At 37.4% G+C, this 18,971-nt stretch overlaps 1 protein-coding gene across 1 annotated transcript in view; it reads right to left on the reverse strand.

The window, feature by feature from the left end:
* Positions 1–769: 769 nt before the first annotated feature.
* The window catches only part of nav2a (neuron navigator 2a), a 101,591-nt gene continuing 83,389 nt past the window's right edge, over positions 770–18,971 (reverse strand). Inside the window, exons 20-38 of the mRNA XM_084107423.1 lie at positions 17,729–17,781; positions 15,951–15,974; positions 15,506–15,580; positions 12,017–12,100; positions 11,783–11,906; positions 11,285–11,445; positions 8,122–8,294; positions 7,878–8,031; positions 7,618–7,780; positions 7,394–7,494; positions 7,207–7,302; positions 6,644–6,812; positions 6,302–6,537; positions 5,915–6,069; positions 5,147–5,218; positions 4,660–4,856; positions 4,450–4,568; positions 4,124–4,324; positions 770–3,118 (exon numbers count right to left, since the gene is read on the reverse strand). Of these exons, the coding sequence (XP_083963549.1) occupies positions 2,993–3,118; positions 4,124–4,324; positions 4,450–4,568; positions 4,660–4,856; positions 5,147–5,218; positions 5,915–6,069; positions 6,302–6,537; positions 6,644–6,812; positions 7,207–7,302; positions 7,394–7,494; positions 7,618–7,780; positions 7,878–8,031; positions 8,122–8,294; positions 11,285–11,445; positions 11,783–11,906; positions 12,017–12,100; positions 15,506–15,580; positions 15,951–15,974; positions 17,729–17,781 (2,483 nt within the window). The 3' untranslated portion in view covers positions 770–2,992. The remainder of the gene's footprint in view (positions 3,119–4,123; positions 4,325–4,449; positions 4,569–4,659; positions 4,857–5,146; positions 5,219–5,914; positions 6,070–6,301; positions 6,538–6,643; positions 6,813–7,206; positions 7,303–7,393; positions 7,495–7,617; positions 7,781–7,877; positions 8,032–8,121; positions 8,295–11,284; positions 11,446–11,782; positions 11,907–12,016; positions 12,101–15,505; positions 15,581–15,950; positions 15,975–17,728; positions 17,782–18,971) is intronic.

Genomic DNA, 18,971 nt, shown 5'->3' on the forward strand with positions numbered 1-18,971 from the left:
ACTGATCCAACAAAACACAAAGCTGGAATTTGGTGTGTGTGTGTGTGTGTTGGCGTTTGTTGACAGCATCAAACTACAGTAGTCTATAGTAACAGCGCCATCTATGTGTCCTTGCAGTGTTTTCAATAATGTACACATTTAATCATTGAAATACACGGGATCATTTTTTTTGTTTAATTTTTGAACAGGGGATAATTAAAACAGGACAGTAATTATGTAGACCCATCTTAACTGATCAATTAGAGACTGCTTCAGGATTGCAAAGCCATCACCTTTATGTTAAATTCAATAATATATCGTTTCAAAATATTTTCTCAGTGATACAGGTGAACATTGGAACAATGCCTGAGATTACTTGAGTAATCATTTGGAATAAATAGAGCTGGTCAGTTCGTCGTCCAAACACCGGGAAGAGAATTAGCATGGAATGAATTTGAATTTAGAAGTATAAGGGCAAGTTCTTGATGTTTCAGACAACCACAGTTATATTAATCCCTTAATTTAATCATAAATTAATATATTTTTTAAAACCTCACAGAAAATTCCAGTGAACTCATGGCAAATCAACCTCCAGGGTTTGCCAACACATTGACGGCATGAAGAAATGAGAGGACTGTGTAAAATTATTGCTTTTGTTGTGTTACTCTTATTTTTTTTGTTAATGATATGATTTAATGGAACAAGTTGATATCAAAATGAAATGAATTTATTTATTTTTCATCAATGTGCTTGTATGAAGCAATGTAGACATCATAAAACTAATAAACAATTAATAAATAATTATTAGGTTTATTGAATTAGAAATAATTTAAAACTGGTAATGGGATCAGTAAATCTTTGTGGGTCGTCTGCGTTTCACAGATCATCCATGGGAACCTAGACGACCGTTAAGATGAAAAAGACACTGTACACAAAATATTCCATATTTCCAAGCGCTGTTATAAATGGCTAGAAAAAGATTATTCAGCAAAATGCAGCCTGCAGGGTAGTCAAATATTTACATTGATATATTACAGCAAGAAACAAGGTTTCAGCAAAGTACACATTCAGTGACACGAGTTCCATTCGATTAAAGCCCTCCCATTTCAGTTACAACAATCACACACAACATTTGTGCTTAAAATGACTTCATCATCATCATCATCATCATAATCCATCAAAGAATATTAGGCACATATCCTAAAATTATTCACAAATTATATACACAGTGTACACACGATGTATTGGCAGTGCTGACAGCATTACAGAGCTTCGATATTTGGCTTCCGTTTGAAATCCACGATGATGTTGCATAGGATCGATGACTTACAGGAATCATACACTGGAGTGAAATGGAAGCAATGTTGTAACTAAAACCCTGTAGTGCCATTCCAACAGCATTAGACAACGTAAAGAAGGTGAAAACACTGAAATAGCCCCATATATATAATGCTTTCCCATGCAAGGAAACTTGCTATCCATCCAAATAATGTTCCTTTATAGAGAATCAAAGATAAAATTTTATGTACAAACCCTCCAGAAGCGTCCTTGCATTACGAAGCAGCAAATACAGTATATTACGAATCCAATGTCTATGTGGACTTTGTTACTCTTTCACATTGAATGCAAGATATGTACATGATAAAGGCCAAAATGGTCAATGAGGTAATACTCATACACCAAATAATGAACGATTTCTCCTGCAGCACACGGTGCTTTTGCCAAGATGTTTTTGAGAAGGTCTTCAAGCACCAAGCAAAGCCTTACAGCTTAACCACTCAAGATGCACTTTGCCAGTAGTGATTATATGCGTTTCACGTATATAAAGGCAACAATGCATCATTTGTCTCGTATGCAATGTTTGAAAGTTTTCAAGAAATTGTAAAACGTCCCTTTTAACTGCGCCTGTGTGGCTGAACGAAGTTCAGTTTCAAAACGGATGGAGGCTCCCTTTATCCACTTCCTGTTTTCCAAACCTCACATTGTTGCACCTCTGATATGACACGATGACATGAGGCTGTTTATTATAGGCCAACTCAAAGAGTAGCACAGAGCCCTGTAGCTCAATTACGAAACGTAATCAAATCAGCATTTTTCGGAAGTATAAAACAGTGCCGTTTTCTTTACAAAATGGAGTAAGGCACCAGATTCCATTCAGCACCAAAAACAGAGAGCGATCGAGTGTAAAAAATAGATAGATAGGAGATAGGCTTTGTGCTACAGTACAACACTGGATCATGCGGTCAGCAGGTGCTTTTAAAAAAGACATTATGCGGAAGGGCAAACAAAAGCACTTCCCAGATGATAAATGAGTTTTTTTTCCCAATCGTCACAATAAATAAGTCTAAACTCAAAAGAGTAGCACCATGCTATTTCATCCATATCTTTATCACGTTAAACATGAAGCGATGGTCGGCATTCGATCAAGCTGGTTTTGTAAAGTCGTGAGCAAATCCATCAATAGAGGGAAAGTCGATGAAGGTGGTGGTCTAAAGATGCAACTCCTCCATTTCACCAGTAGAGGGTAGTAAAGAAAGTCTCTCCAACTGTTAAGGTGCGGTCACTTTTATACGTACGGCGAATTTTTGCAGGCGAAATCCACTCTTTCAATAGGAATCCACGCGATCTGTATTTTGCGTGAGGGCGAAAGATTTAGCAACGGGTAGAAGTTGGTCACATGGATTCATACGTCGCTACACTATTGACAATTCGCAGAATCTCGCTAACGTGACCGTACTTTTACTTTTGAGGTAAAAATTGGGACAAAGCACTTTCTTCTGATTTTGCCGATGTAAAATTTCTAAAATCACACAAGTGGTTCTCAAGAGGCAGCTTGAAGTGCCGTCGAGTTTTGCCGTTTATATATTTCTTTATATATATATATATATATATATATATATATATATCTTTTTATATATGAAGCGTCTTTATTTGGGTTACCAGCACCCGTTGTGGTTTCATGTAGACTTGATTTCGCTGCCGCAGCGGGAGTAACGTAAGGGATCAGGCTGGATCAGAGTGTGGACTCCAGGGAAGAGTCCAGGATATCGTCATGATGACTGTTGCTGTTGGAGTCGCTGTCGTAACTCTGCGGGTTGGAGCAGCCGGCCGCCTCTTTCAGACGCAGGAGCATGTTCATCTGTTCACACGACACACACGAATAACAGCCAGGACAGAAGAAATATGAGATATTATGTATGGTGCTGTATTTCAAGTAAAGAAATGACAAAATCTAAAATATAAGACTATTTTCCGTAAAAATAATTATATATCAACTTTGTGCTTTACCAGTTTTTGTAGGTTACCCTGCCAAATGTTAATGTATATCAATGTCAACATGTATAATTTTTTTTGTCATAAATAATGCCTTCTGGTGTGGATGTGTAATAACACAGAAGTGACCAATGCCATTATAGTGACATCAGTTTTATTGTTAATTGAAACTTTTAAAAATCATTTTCATTAATTTAAATCAAGTGAAATAAAAAAAATGAATAAAACTTAAACAAAATAAAATATAAATATTAGATTTACAAAAATTACTATCTAAAACAAATACAAATAAATTAAAGCTAAATAGAAATATTGAGGAAAAAACACTAATGAAAATGACAAAAGCACTTAGCAAAATTAATACAAACTTAAAATAAAATAAAAACTGAAAATATAAAATTAGAAATATTTTTATAATTAAAATATAAAGAAAAATACTTAATAATAATTCATAATATATAAATACATACATTAATAATACTAAAATAACACTGAGTGGCATACTCTACTTGCTGACATATTTGTTGCCCATGATTAATTTATTCTTATTATTAATTCACCTCAGTAAAAATAAATGAATATGTTGTATTCGGCAGGACATGGTGATCATGATGAGGTGAGTATGTAAACCACTGATTCATCTTATGAGAATTTACACAAATTATTATGTTTATCAATTATTTTCAATCATTGATTTTCCTGAGCAATCCTTCCAAGACCATTTTTCTGCTTTATAATGTCCCCAACTTGAAGAATAATTTTTTTAGTAATACACTACTGCAGCAAACAGTATATCTTTATTTTGATATGTAAACATAAAAGCATTAGAGCAGTAAGAGTTTATGGGTTCACTGCTGTTTGTGTTACTCACCAGTGGGTCGGCGTCACTGTCACTCTGAGTGCTCTGTTTGTTAAGGCCCTCTCTGGAGGCGGAGTATCCATCAAAGCCCACGTCCTCCGGGCGGAGCTGCAACAAAGCTGGCCAATCAGGATGCTGATGAGAAGCTGCCCAGGGAAAAGTTTCCAGAACCCACAGCGCAGGATCCTCCCATGCTGCCCTGCGACCATACAGCTAAACAAATGCAAACAAAGAGAGATTGAATAAACGCTTTGTGTCCATGGACTTTCACAGTTACATTTAATAAAACATTAGTGTCGGAATAGGTGGATTTTCCTATGAAAGAGGGCAGATGTTACCTGTAAACCTTCTCTCACAGCCTCCAGCATGTAGGGGATGATGGAGTAGTTCCACAGGTCAGTGAACCAAACACGAGAACCGTCCACATCCATCGGACATGACAGGAACAAACGTGGACCTGGACGAAGACACGTGACACTCGAATTCAACACTTGTGGAGCAAATTAGTAACACTGAGAACGTCTGTTAATATTGGTTTATCTCCGTACCAATGGTCACATCAGAGGAGCTGTGAGCCTCCAGGAAGCGGTTGAGGTGGTGCCAGACTTGAGGGATCCAGTCGATGATCTTCACCAGCTCCAGGGTCCGTGTTCGGCTGCCGATCTCAGTCTCGATCAGCTTCCTCCTCAGGAACCGGCCCAGGAAACCTTTCACCGGCTCCATGTGATTAGCACACAGCACCCATCTGAAACGGAAAACACACGTTGCTCACGTTAACCTCATCACTGCCTTAGATGTTGTTAATTAAAAAGTTACAATCAATTTAAAAAAATAAAATATCTATCTATCTATCTATCTATCTATTCTACTATTCATTTAGATGTTAATGAAAAGGACTTATCGAATCTCATCACTGCTTTCAACAATAGCGCAATGGCGCCACCTAGAGGTCACTCCATTGCAGTTTTTTCCCATTAAGACCAATCTATAATTTTTAGTGCTAATTGAAGAACAAAATAGAGAGCAGTTTTGTACCTGAAGTTATGATGAAGCTGCAGGTTTGGAGCAGAAGATGTCGCCTGACTCATCGTGCCGATTATATACGGGCTGCAAAAACAGAGAGACAAAATAAAACCTTTAATTGTACACTCACTTGTTGTTGTGTTCGTGTGTGTTTTTTTGTTACACTGACTGTAGTGTGATTTTGTATATTGTATACACTGAATATATAGTGTGTACATAAACACATTATATTTTGATTAATACAAATTATATAAATACACACTTTTGTTCAAAAGTTTGGGGATGGTACGAATTTATTTATGATTTTGAAAGACTATTATTTATCAAGGAACATTTATTAGCTAAAAATATAGTAAGAACAGACATATTGTGAAATATTATTACTATTTAAAATAACTGTTTTCTATTTGAATATATTTAAATTGTAATTTATGCCTGTGATGCAAAGCTGAATTTTCAGCATCATTACTCCAGCCTTCAGTGTCACATGATCCTTTAGAAATCATTTTCATATGCTGATTTGCTGCTCAAGAAACATTTCAGATTATTATCAATTATTAACAGTTGTGCTGCTTAATTTTTTGGGGGAAATTGTGATTAAAAAAAATTCAGGATTCTTTGATGAACAGGAGTATGAAAAGAAAGAACAGCAAATCTTTTGTAACATTACAAATGTCTTCCACTTTAGATCACTTTAAGGTGTCCCTACTGAACAAAAGTATTCATTTCTTTCAGACTCCAAACTATGGACGTGTATTTCTAAAAGAAAGGCAGACTGACCAGCGCTGGTATTTGCAGTTCAGCAGGCCGTTGAACATCTCTCCCAGTGAGCTGACGTGATGAAGGTTGTCCAGAATGAGCACAAGAGGGGCTTCAGTCTCCGGTCCGTCAGCGCTGCACTGATCCACTATGTTTGCCAAGTACTGACGCAACTCCTAGAAAATACATATATACATCTTTACTTTTTAATGTCCAAGGATTTCTAGTCTTCGGCTCATATCGAATCTAATCTAATCTAATCATATCGAATCTAATCATTTTTCTTTTTCGTTTTGGAGATAAAAAGCTTTGTTTCTAAAGGGAAAAAGTGGATTTGCCTTGCTCTTTTAGAAACTAGAGAGAGCTGACTTTTTTATTTAAAAAAAAAGAAAAAACAACAACTCTCACTTTGCTGGATTTATGGTCGACATTGAAGGTGACGATGTTGCTCTCATTGGGCAGTTTTCCCTCTCGCAGTGCCAGATGCTCCGCCAGTCTGTGGGCCAGGTAGGATTTCCCAGTGCCACTGGGGCCTGAGAGGATGATCCTGCGATGTTCCTGGAGCAAAGACACGTAGCGCTGGAGCATGGGTTTGGGAATCAACGTCTCGAAGACCAGAGAATCCTGGGACTGAGAGTTCACACCTGAATTGAGAGAAACACGCACAGGCGCAATGTTAACAACAACAGAAATGTGGAACAACTATAACAAATTGCGATAACAAATAAAAGATTTTCTGATTGTGTGAACCTTTCAACGAGATGTTGATCGTGTCATTCTCTCCCACGAGGTATCCACACGGCAGGAGTTCAGGTGTGTCTGTCCCGCTGGACCGAATCACGTCTCCAATACGATAGCCCTCAACACTGTCTGAACTCAGACCCAGATGACTGACCGGATCAACATGCCTGATGTACTCCTACAGATAATCAAACCCAACACTGTTGATTCCACATCTTTCTCAAATTAAACTAGAGCACTTTTTGCAAACCACGACTTCGCAACAGAATAAGTACCCATACTCAAAAAGAATAATTCATAAAACAAAAAAATCATTAAAATAGTTTAATGAATCAGTGTTGTATATTTAACAGTAACGAACTTCAGAGAGAGCTCAAGTAGTCGGTCTACACACTTTTTAGCATACATACACTTTTCTTCATGTCATCTCTGTGCCTTCTAGGCAACTGGTATATTAGCGACACCTACTGTTCATTCATGTATTTCAATATACCACAATCAGTCTAATGTGTCTGAATGTAAAGCACTCATCATCAACAAATGATTACAGTGATGTATGTGCATTACTTTACCTTAAACAAGCGCCGTACAACTCCATCAAGAACATCCCACTTGGTTTTTCCACTGACACCAATGCAGCCGATCAGGAAATCTCGATTCCTGCTGTCCTGTGGGAGACAGAAGACACATCATTAAAAAACATTTAAGCATTTTTTAAAATCTTCCAGCAAAAAAAAAAAAAAAAGCGGGAGAACTGACCTCTTTCCACATGACGTCCTCTTGAAGACTGACAACTATTTTCACATGTCTGCTCTCTTTCCGAGAGCTTCCGTCTCCACCAGAGTCATCCAGCAACATGTCTAAAAGAAGATGGACTGTGTAATGCGCTTTTATGATTTTCCCTCACATACAGCTACAAAAATAACCTTTAGGGAGCAGCACAATAAGTATTTTCACAAAAAAAAAAAAAAACATTATCATACCGAAGCTGGTGGACTCTGTGAGATTGAGGCTGTGTTGAGACAGGCCAGGCGTGGGGGTCGGAGTTGGGTTGTAGACGGACACCTGAGAGGACGCCCTGCTTCCACTGGCTTGGCTTTCCAACTTAAGACGATCATTTTCCGTCTTCAGCTTCTCGATCTCCACCTATCAGACCAGCCACACGGGGATAAAACATGTAACATTCCTTTTTCTACTTAACAATCCAATTAATCTGATTGGTGGGACAGCAAGTCTCACACACCTGCATGCGGTTCATAGCCTCGCGCAGCTGGTCCAGCTGGTGGGCGGAGCTTAGGGCTTCCAGTCGAATATCCGTCAACTTCATCTCCTTCTCTCGCAGCTCATTACGCAACTGCATCACAGTCTCCGCCTCCCCATCCAGACAGTCCGACAGTCTAAATCACAGCATACATGTCCTGATTAATGCATGATTTCACCTTTGGTTTTAGTTAACAATGATCAGGTCAAGACACGAGCACACTCACATTGAGCTGGAGTGCGTGTTGCGGAGCAGCAGTGCTGAGGTGCCGGTGCCGTTGTGAGGGAGTTTGGGAGAGGAAGGGAGAGAGGAATCCGTCATCTCCTCAATGTCTGAGTGGGACGAGGCCGACTTGGGGGATTTCTTCTTACTGAAGGCCTGTTTGAAGGAGCTCCGCAGCTGCAACGACAGCAAACAGAACAAAGAGGAGATCAGGAGGCTGAGAGTTACTGGAAAACGACTGGGCAGCACTTAAAGTATGAGCAGGAGAAGCAGTACTGTGAGAACAGGGGAGGAAAACAGAGAGAGAAAGAAAGAAAGAAAGAAAGAAGGGAGAAACAGCCTAAAATAAAAAAGGTAAGGCTGGGCATCATCCATATCAAAGTTTTGATAAAGCAGCCTTTTTATCTGGGATGTTTTATGTATAGATTTGAATGTGCTGAGCGTTTAAACTGTTATTTTGACAGTTTTAAACAATTACATCTATTTCGGTATAGTTGCAAAACCAAGAAGTTCATCATCAGTAAGTAAAAATAATAATAATATCATAATCGAGATGTTTAAAGTCAAAAATTCAAAACAAAGAAGTTTATAATCAAGAAGTTAAAAAAAAAATAAAAAAATAAAGAAGTTCATAATCAAGAAGGGTAAAAGAATAAAAATTAAAAAAAGTTCATAATCAAGAAAAAAAAATAAAACAAAGAAGTTTACATTCATTTACATTCAAAAGGAAGTTCATAATCAAGAAATGGGAATAAAGAAGTTTACAATTAAAAAGTTTAAATCAAGAAATGTAAAATCAAGTTTAAAATGAAAAACAAATAAATTCAAAATCAAGAAATTGATTATCAAGAAGTTCAACATTTAGGAATTTAAGCATTCAAAATCTAAAACTAAAAGTCAAGAAGTTCATGATAAAATCAAGAACCCATGACTTGGGGAAAAAAATGTATTTTTCAGTTGTACTAAAATAAATATTAGCTTAATTGTATAAATAAATGAGTGCTGTCAAATCGATTAATCACGATTAATCGCATCTAACATAACGCTTGTGTTTATATAATGTATGTTTGTGTGTGTGTGCGCGCATGTCTGTCTACATACATATATATACTGTATACACATACATATATTATACAAACACAAACTTTAATGTAAGAAGCGGTCGATCACAATGAATCGATTTGACAACACTAAAATAAATATAATGACTCAACAAGGACATTATTTTGAATATAAAGGAAAGAAGGGGAAAAAGAGGGAGAAGAGAAGGACAGTGTGAAGGAGACAAACACAGCGAGCCGAGGAGCAGTGCATCTAACGGTTAGCAGGGTTAGGAGTGAAGCTGGGTTAACTAACACACTCTCTTACCTCATACACCTGCCATATGAAGCGACAGCACAGCGAAAAAACAGAGAGAGACACAGAAAAGCACATTCAGCCGTGTGTGTTTGTGTCCCGTCACATGACACTAGCAAATCACTGTCAGATCACCGTCTACAATTTCTACCACTAAAACTGTGGGAAGAACAACTGAGTTGAGAGTCTTGCTGAACTACATCACCATGAAAACCTGAAAACCCATCAAGACCAACACAAACCCCTCAGTGATGCGTCCACGAGGACCGATGCACAAGCAATAACACAAATCCAGTGCAGGAAGAGATGATAGGGACCTAGTTAAACTGGTTACCCTTCTCCAAAACACTATATGACCATCTGGACCACCAGGACAGTGATGCATCTACAAAGCTGAATATCTCATTTAAACAACTAAAATCAATCTAAGAATAACAACACAAACTGGGACACTAAACATTTAAAACTCAAAAAGTTGGTGTATCGTTCAAAAGTTTGGGATCGGTAAGATTTTTTCCATGTTTAAAAAAACAAAAGAAAAAAAAGAAAAAACCTCTGTAATTTATGCTCACAAGGATGCATTTATTTGATAAAAAAAATACATTAAAAACCGTAATATTGTGAAATATTATTACAATTCAAAATAAGTTTTCTATTTTAATATATGTTAAAATGTAATTCATTCCTGACGCAAAGCTGAATTTTCAGAATAATTACTCATCTTCAGTCACATGATCCTTCAGAAATCAACGTAATATGCTGATTTACTGCTCAAGACACATTTAATATTATTATCAATGCTGAAAACAGTTGTGCTGCTTAATATTTTTTGTCAGAAACCAGACAGTATTTTTTCAGTATTCTTTGACAAAAGGAAAGTTCAAAGGAACAGCATTTATTTTATTGTTTTTTTTTTGCAAATGTCTTTCACGACACTTTTGATCAATTTAAAATCCTTGCGGAATAAAATTATTTATTTATTTCAAAAACCAACAACAAAAAATCTTACTGACCCCAAACTTTTGAACAGTAGTGTATATAAATCTACAAGACTGCTAGCCTATCAATGTCACACTTGTCCAAACATAACAGGGTAACTGTAGTCATTATTATTTAACATACGTATTCATATTCATCATCTGACACGTCACCTCCAGCACAGGACACCAGCTACAGCCAGCATGACACAGCAAAACAGGAAGTACAATAAATTAAACTCTATGTGCATGGTAAACTAACCTCCACTACAAAAAGGCAGGTCCTTAAATTTCGCATTTAATACAGTTTTCAGGAAAAGCGTCAGCATTTAGTTACATATCACGGTAGGTGTTTCTTAGTAGTATTTATAATAATATTTTAAGTTTAAGCAACTTCTGACAAAAACATAAAAGACAAACGTTAGACACAAACAAAAGACAGAATGAAGATGCACACAGATTTGCAACGGTTAAACAGTTGTTAGGACAATAAAGGGATAGTTCACCCAAAAATGACAAATCTGTCATCATTTAGTTGTTTCTTTCTTCTGTTGAATATAAAAGATATTTTGAAGAATATGGGTAACCAAACAGTTAATGAGCCCCATTGACTTCCATAGTATGGCAAAAAAAAAAAAAAAAAAAAAAAAAAAAATACTATCAATGTGGCACATCAACTGTCTGGTTACCCATATTCTTCAAAATATCTAGTGTTCAACAGAAGAAAGAAACTCAAACAAGCTTGGAACAACTTGAGGGTGAGAAAACGATGACAAAATTACATTTTTGAGTGAACTACCCTTTTAAATGTTGCTGAGAGGAGTGTGGACTCACCCAGTTCTTCTTCTTCTTCTTGCTGTTGGAGTCGGGGTTGTCCATGTTGGAGCCCAGGCTGGAGTGGCTGGTGGCACTGGTGATACTGGAGACGCTGTCAGACGAGTGCTGTCTGCGCATGCGCAGGTCCGGCTGCGCTCCGGGGGACGAACCATTTTTACCTGACAAATGGACAGAGATTTTAGTCGACATCAAGTGTGCCATTAATGTAAAAAACTGCAAAACTAACCAATACATCATCAACCAATCAGAACACAACGATGTCTGAAAAGCATCTAGAGTACACATGTAGTGATGATAAACTACACATTTTTGGGTGAACTATCCCTTTAAAGTACAAGAGTAATTTTAACACATTAAAGGGAACGATAGATGCTCATTTAGCACATTTAAAACTTCATATATTTTGTGTAAACGTATAGTTGTAGTGGGTTTGTTGAATCTGATTGTAATACATTTCTTCACGTGTGGATTTATTGATTATCTTCTCTGCCTCACCTGTGCGTTCACTCTTGCAGGAGAGTTCTGGAGTGTTGATGACACCGTTGATGGCTGCTTGAGCTACTGCGTTTTGCTTCTTTAGCAGCTCGATGGTTTTCCTCAACTCGTTCAGCTCAGAGTCCTGACACACACGCATATATTTATTGACAATGCATCTGCAAAATCATTTTCTCTCTATGTCTAATAATGAACAAGTGTGATAAATCCAAATGAAAGCGTGCTGATGTTTACTTTCTGTTCAGCGGTCATGGTGAGGCTCTTCAGGCGGATGGTCATGTTGCCTAAACTCTGCTCAAACGCTGCCACCAGGTGGGCCTAATAAAGAACAACAGGGGAGAAGAGGTAAACTAAAGAAAGAGGGTTCATTGAAGTTCAAAATGACGTCTTTGTTGCACGCATGCATCTCAGCTACACAATAATACACCATTCATATAATACATGGACATTGTGCAATCTGCCTTCAAGGGAGTAAAATAAAATGTCTAAGCAAAGCTTTCTCCTTTGCGATGATAACAAGAGTAATAAAAAAAAAGAAGCATTTTGCTCAAAGCTGCATGAACCACATGACCTGTGCATGAGCCGTGCATGAGCCACCTGTTTATTGAAACGTAACTGAAGCAGCAAAGCTCAAACTTACTAAATAACCATCTTTACCTTTAAACAAACACGTAGATGTGCAATCTAAACTCTGGCCCGTATCCCAGACTAACAAGCAACAACAAAAACCTTCTTTACCCTCTCATTTACAATTTACCTTTGCCACTAAATCTAATTTTCCATGTAGGAATTAAAAAAAATAATACAAATGATCATTTTAACATTTCAACGTTTAACGTTTCTCCTATTCCACAATGAGATGAAATGGAGATAAAATTGAGACTTTTTCTAAAGTCTTTTGATGCTCAGACTTTTCCCTTAGAAAACAACCTCAATATTCACACATGCACCCTCTAGAGTTTTAAAACAAATCTCAACAATGTCTCAAATTGTGACTTGAAGTCTCAAAAAGAGACTTCAAATCTAAACTCAAACTCAAAAAAACGTTCAAATCTAAACTAATTTTACAGCTCCTTTTTATATACAAACAGTTGTCTCATTGGTTTCAGTGTCATTTCTCATGAGATATTTGAAAGAAAATATAAGAGAATATTAAAACTTTTAAAGCCAATACTCATAAACTATGAAAGAGCAACCACTAAGCATAAATGTATCTTCTGGGTCATCGTCTCACCTTACATCCAACAGGGTCTTGGGAGCAGTCAGTTGTCTCCGTAAAGCCTCCCTGTCTATATGTTTCTGTCTGAGAGGGAGCGTGTTTCTCTGTGCACCCATGGGAAGGGTAGCGGTTCAAAGGGAGCCATATCAGAGAGCTGTTCCCGTCAGAACAAACATCACAAGAGCTCCTCTGCTGTTCCATAGATAGCTCAGCTTCAGATAACTCAACTACAGCGTTAATATTATGAAGAAGTGAAGCTCCTCCTAGCATTGATAACTGAGACAGACAAAGCAGAGAGGCCGCCCGGGGCCTTGACATGTTTTACTGGAGTCTCAAGGGCCCATTTGTGTTTTTAATTCTTTTTTTTCTCCCCATTCTTTTTCTTCCTATTGGGATATTCTCACTGTTCTATAGCTAACACCTCAAAAAGAGTTGTGTCTGCATACCGAATATGATCATCAAACCAAAGCAAAGTGCTCTGCATACGTCAAAACTAATCCTTCACTTCATTCCATGCCAGTCAAAAATCGACTTTGTTTTCAACAAGTCGACGAGTTCATATTCATGTTACGTCAGAAACTGTACACACACGTGTTTACAATGGAAAACATGGCAATGCACCAAAAATAGAAAATCTAGTCTTTAGAACACAACTCCTCTGTTGTTAGTACCTCTAAAACATCTTGTCTGGTTAGTACTTACAAGACAGGATACTTTCACCTTAGGCATAAGACACATGTCTTTATGATTTACACATGCATTTATCTTCAGAAGGACATATCAAAAACACTAAACACGGTCTGTACCGTACCATTTGTCCTTAGTCATAAAATATAAAATCAAACACAGTCTGTTTCTCTGGAGGAAATGGCACATATCTGTTCTGACAAGTCTGTTCTGCAATTAGTCTTTTAATTTAGTTTATTATATTTTATAAATATACACTGGCCGCCAATAGTATTTATTTTTCATAATTGTGGCTATCAGTGTTGGGGAAAGTTACTTTTAAAAGTAATGTGTTACAATATTGTGTTACTCCCTAAAAAAGTAACTAATTCCGCTACTTATTTACTTTAATGTACAGTAATGCGTTACATTTGTGTTATTTTTTTCTCGCCTGGGCTGGGCTTGCTTTTTTGTTTTTTAATAATACAAAAAGTTGTATTTTTGGCAAATATAATTGTCCTTCCACACCAAAAGTGAAATGGATAAGCCTCGGGGTGACGAAGGTCAGCAGCAAAGACGTTGGCCAATAAAGTGAGATTAAATACAAGTATATATGTGTAATTTAACATATTTAATTACTGCAGATTTGCATTTAACTGTTTTATTCACTTTTAGGAATACTGAATCTGTTTTTGTACAAGTGAGAAGAGTAAATGCTCATATTTAGTCTAAAACTATCAATACCCATCATGTTTACACAGCGCACACAACACCTCTGCACTTACTCATGTTTTCTCTCATAATGGCGACAGAAGAGTCAATAAATGGGGGAAAAAAGTAACTTGCGTGACTTAAAAAAGTAATCTGATTACATAACTAACATTACTTGTAACTTGACTATATCTCACAAAGCGACCTCTCACAATTTTGACTTTTTTTCTGATAACTGCGACTTTTATATCTCAATATTGTGACTACTGTGATTTTCTTCTCATAATTGTGATTTTTTTTTTTTTACCTCAGAAATGCGATTTTTTTTTTCTTTTCTAATTGTCATTTTATATCTCTGAACTGATAAGAATGTAAATGTGTACCTTGAAATGCTTTGGATAAAAGCGTCTGCCAAATGAATAAATGAAAATGTAAATGTAAATCTCACAGTTGTGACGTTTTCTGGAAATAGCAACTTTTTTTCTCATTATTGCGACTTTTACCTCAAAACTGTAACCATTTCTCATTTTATATCTCACAGTATGACTCTACATCTCGCAGTTGTGACATTTTCTGATAATTGCGACTTTATACCTCAAAATGAAAAATTTTGACAATTTCTTAAAATTGCAATCTTATATCTCATATAGTATATCTTTGGACCTCAATATTGTGGCTATCTCTCACAATTTCTACTTCACTGCTTTAATAGCGTCACACAATTATAACTGTACAACTGTGACTTTATTTTTTCGCAATTGCAACTCTCATACAAGTAGAGTAATCACTAAAGACTTAAAAAACAGGTTTAATTTCTTAACAGGTTTAAATACATGGGTAAGTACAGGCTAAGTGCAGGAAAAAGTATTACAAAAATACAATAGACTGTGTTGCTGAAGATATAGCCCTATTGAATAAAGATAAAGACAACTGGAAACTCCAATGAGGTCATGATCGACGCTGACATTAATCAACCACACAACCCACACAGGCGTCACTGGGATTACGATAACACCATTCATATGACGCCTCAGGTTGACAACTGACACTAGATACGGAATTGGGAATTAATTATGCCCCATAGATATAATAAAAGAATAAAGAACTATGTATCTGTGTCCACCTACATTGGCACTGAGTTGTGTCGTCAGGGCGGACACCTTTTCCTGGGAGGAGTCCAGTTCTCGACGCAGCTTGCGGATCTGGAGAGAAAAAAAAATGCAGAACAGAAACAAGTTGAAAAGGGGAAGAAAAAAAGCCGCAGATGAAAAGAAGAGGAAAAGGAGGCACACACAAGGGATCCAGGTGTGTCGTGGAAAGAGAACTTTGTGATTTGGTATCAAAGGGGGGAAACAGTTTGCAGGTGTATGTACAGAATAGAGGAGCGTTGCACAGGTGGACGTAAAGATCACAGAGATGTGCGGTGAAACGAGATCCGACCGTGAATCCACCCACAGTTTGTGTTCACAACAGGTCAATGGTGGTGAATAAACACGCTACTGACGGCAGTGTGCTTCACGGGCGTGTGGGGGGGCGTGTGTTGTTTTTGCGAAAGGAAAAACATGTCCTCACCTCTGAATGTGATTTCTCCTCCGTCTGTTGAAATAAAAAGACATAGTAATTAGCATGTTTAAACAGCATATTTGCACAGCTTTTCTTGAATAGCAGTTGAAAAATGAGCTGCTTTCTCTCCCGAGGGGATAAAACGAACACCACAGACAGCAACACACACCTGAAAATGAACAGTATGATATCCCTAAAGCTCTAGAGAGGGAATTTTCCTTTTCCTGTGATTTATGAGTTCATACTGGTACACTCGCAGACAAACAGGAAGTTGGACACATTTGAATATCACTGAGAGTGATTCACTGTTTGGAAGTTGGTTACTAGATAACACCAGCGATCACCCACAGCTGAACTGAAAAGTTTCTGTAAAACCTGATGATCATGTGATCCAGCATGATATGAAAATAACCTAAAGAGAATTTTGAGCTTCAATGGAAGCAAGAACAATTGACCTTTGGTACAAAAGAGTCAGTAAAGAGCTTCTTTGATTAGTGATCTAGAAATAATGTGCATTATGAAATATTTCATAACATTTCTTCATTTTTTCAAAATCATTCAAACATTCTGAAAACATGCTTGGTGACACATGAAAGCTCAAGACAACAATAGCAAACTAGTGCTCTTTGTGTGGCGTCTGGCGTGTAATGGCATCCACAAGGTGTGTTACGACATCACACTATAATGATTTTCAATGCTGTCGACACTAGTCCGACAGCTAGACTGACAGTGACATTAAAACAGCAGCGTTATCTGTCCGTCACAGCATTATATGACATGTGGGACAAACCTGCCGGCGTCTAGCTGGTTTCGATTTAATCAAATCTCGCTTTTTGTAAATGTGTTTGATTATACAGACTCAACAATGTGACTTTATCAATGCAGCTCTGATCAGAAGAGCTTCTGTTTGACTTCTCTGATCTTTTGTTGACTCTGAGACTGAAGATTGTCCTGTCATTATATCTGGCTTTTGATGAACGTTCAGTACTCTGCAGTACAGAATGAATCACAGAGTTTTTTGTTTTTTGTATGTCTGTTTCTAAGGAACATTGTGTTTCTGCGTGACAGCTGTCACCCACATACACAAACACTTTACAGCCTCCACCTACAGACAAAACACAACCAGAAGGAGGATCTGCTTGAATCTGTTCCTGGATCAGCATTAATACAGACTGTGGAATCAATTAACTCCAGCAGGTTTAAGTCCAGCAAGATACAAATACACATTTCAAGTCAACATTACACACCATAAGTTTCCTGTTTACTGGTACTTAATTAAGAATGAATGTTAACAATATGCAGCATAAATATAGAATACAAAAATAAATATATGTAAATAGAGAATGAAAGTAATCTAAAAGTTAAGGCTCCTACCGTGTATCCCCAATCACTCACAGCTCTCCCCATAGAGAGAGTCGCCATCATCATGTCTTTCCAGTCTTTATACTTTAGTAAATCTGATCCTTTCTAGGTAAATCTCTACTACATAAGTACGTAACTAACTAACTCCTCTGCTCCTGAAGTCAAGCTCATCTGAACTGAAGACTCACTACACGTGTGCCAGAGAGAGAAGTGTTGCTAAAACACTGCAGGTGAAAGGTGCCGCCCATATGGAGGTGTGGCACTCGACCTGAGATACTATACAATCACTGAGTGAAATATCTATCTATCGTACTTGAACATTTGCATAACAATTTTTGACAATTTGGTCTTTGTACGAACCAAAGAAAGAAAAACTTTTGTTTTAATAAAAACTTTTAAAGGGAAAAAAAACTTTGAAAACTCACCGTTGAATAGACGGATGAGGTACTGGACACCAAAGAGAGGGACGATCCATGAACTAAAGGGATAAACATACATTTATAGAAATTAAGACTTATTCTAGTATGAAACACTTGCAATTCTACTGTGTTGGGGTGTAACAAACTGTTGCCACTTGCCAGGCAACGTAACAAAAACCCCAGATCATTAGTACATCATATGTTACGCAGCAGAGAAAGTTTTAACACTAAAATCAATACTTAATGGAAATTGTAGATTTTAAAGTACACAATACAGATTACATCCAGCAAAAATAACGAATGCTCATTTCTCATAAAAGCAATGTTAACCCCCAGTTAACCTACACAAACAAACACACCCAGACAAAAGCATCGACCCACACACAACCGTCTAACAACTAAAACCTCTAATTAAACTTTCACCTGCCCCGACAAGATCTGACTCATCAGGGGTAATAACAGCGTCAGTCAGAGATTGCAACGCTGATCCAGAGGTGTGACTTCAAATCATTTCCCAAACAAATCACAGGCATCAGCCTAAACACAGTCTACCAACGGGTCGCTTGGCACTTCCTGACGATGCCAGATCAGCCAAATGCCTGCCTGGGCGTGATGTGGGCGGGGTTACAGATGTGAGAATGAAAGACCAGCGGCGCTTATGAACTTGGCTGAGGACCACCCAGAAACCAAAACATCATCTGTAATGAGTGTATGTGTGTGTGTGTTTGTGAGAGAGAGAGAGAGAGAGAGAGAGAGAGAGAGAGAGAGAGCTTCAGACAGACAACTACAGTAGACAGATAGATAGATAGATAGATAGATAGATAGATAGATAGACAGACAGACAGACAGACAGACAGACAACAGATATATAGACAGACAGACAGATGTAAGCCAGATAGACAGAAAGATAGATAGATATATAGATAGATGAAAGACAGACAGACAGACAGACAGACAGATGATAGATAGAATTAGATAGATAGATAGATAGATAGATAGATAGATAGATAGATAGATAGATAGATAGATAGATAGATAGATAGATAGATAGATGTAAGCCAGATAGACAGAAAGATAGATAGATATATAGATAGATGAAAGACAGACAGACAGACGATAGATAGATAGATAGATAGATAGACAGACAGACAGACAGACAGACAGACAGATGATAGATAGACAGATGCAAGATAGATAGATATACAAGCAGATGGATAGATGGATAGATAGATGGATAGATAGATAGATA

Source organism: Abramis brama (genome assembly GCF_963993115.1).
Source record: "Abramis brama genome assembly, chromosome: 3".
Taxonomy (NCBI): Eukaryota; Metazoa; Chordata; class Actinopteri; order Cypriniformes; family Leuciscidae; genus Abramis; species Abramis brama.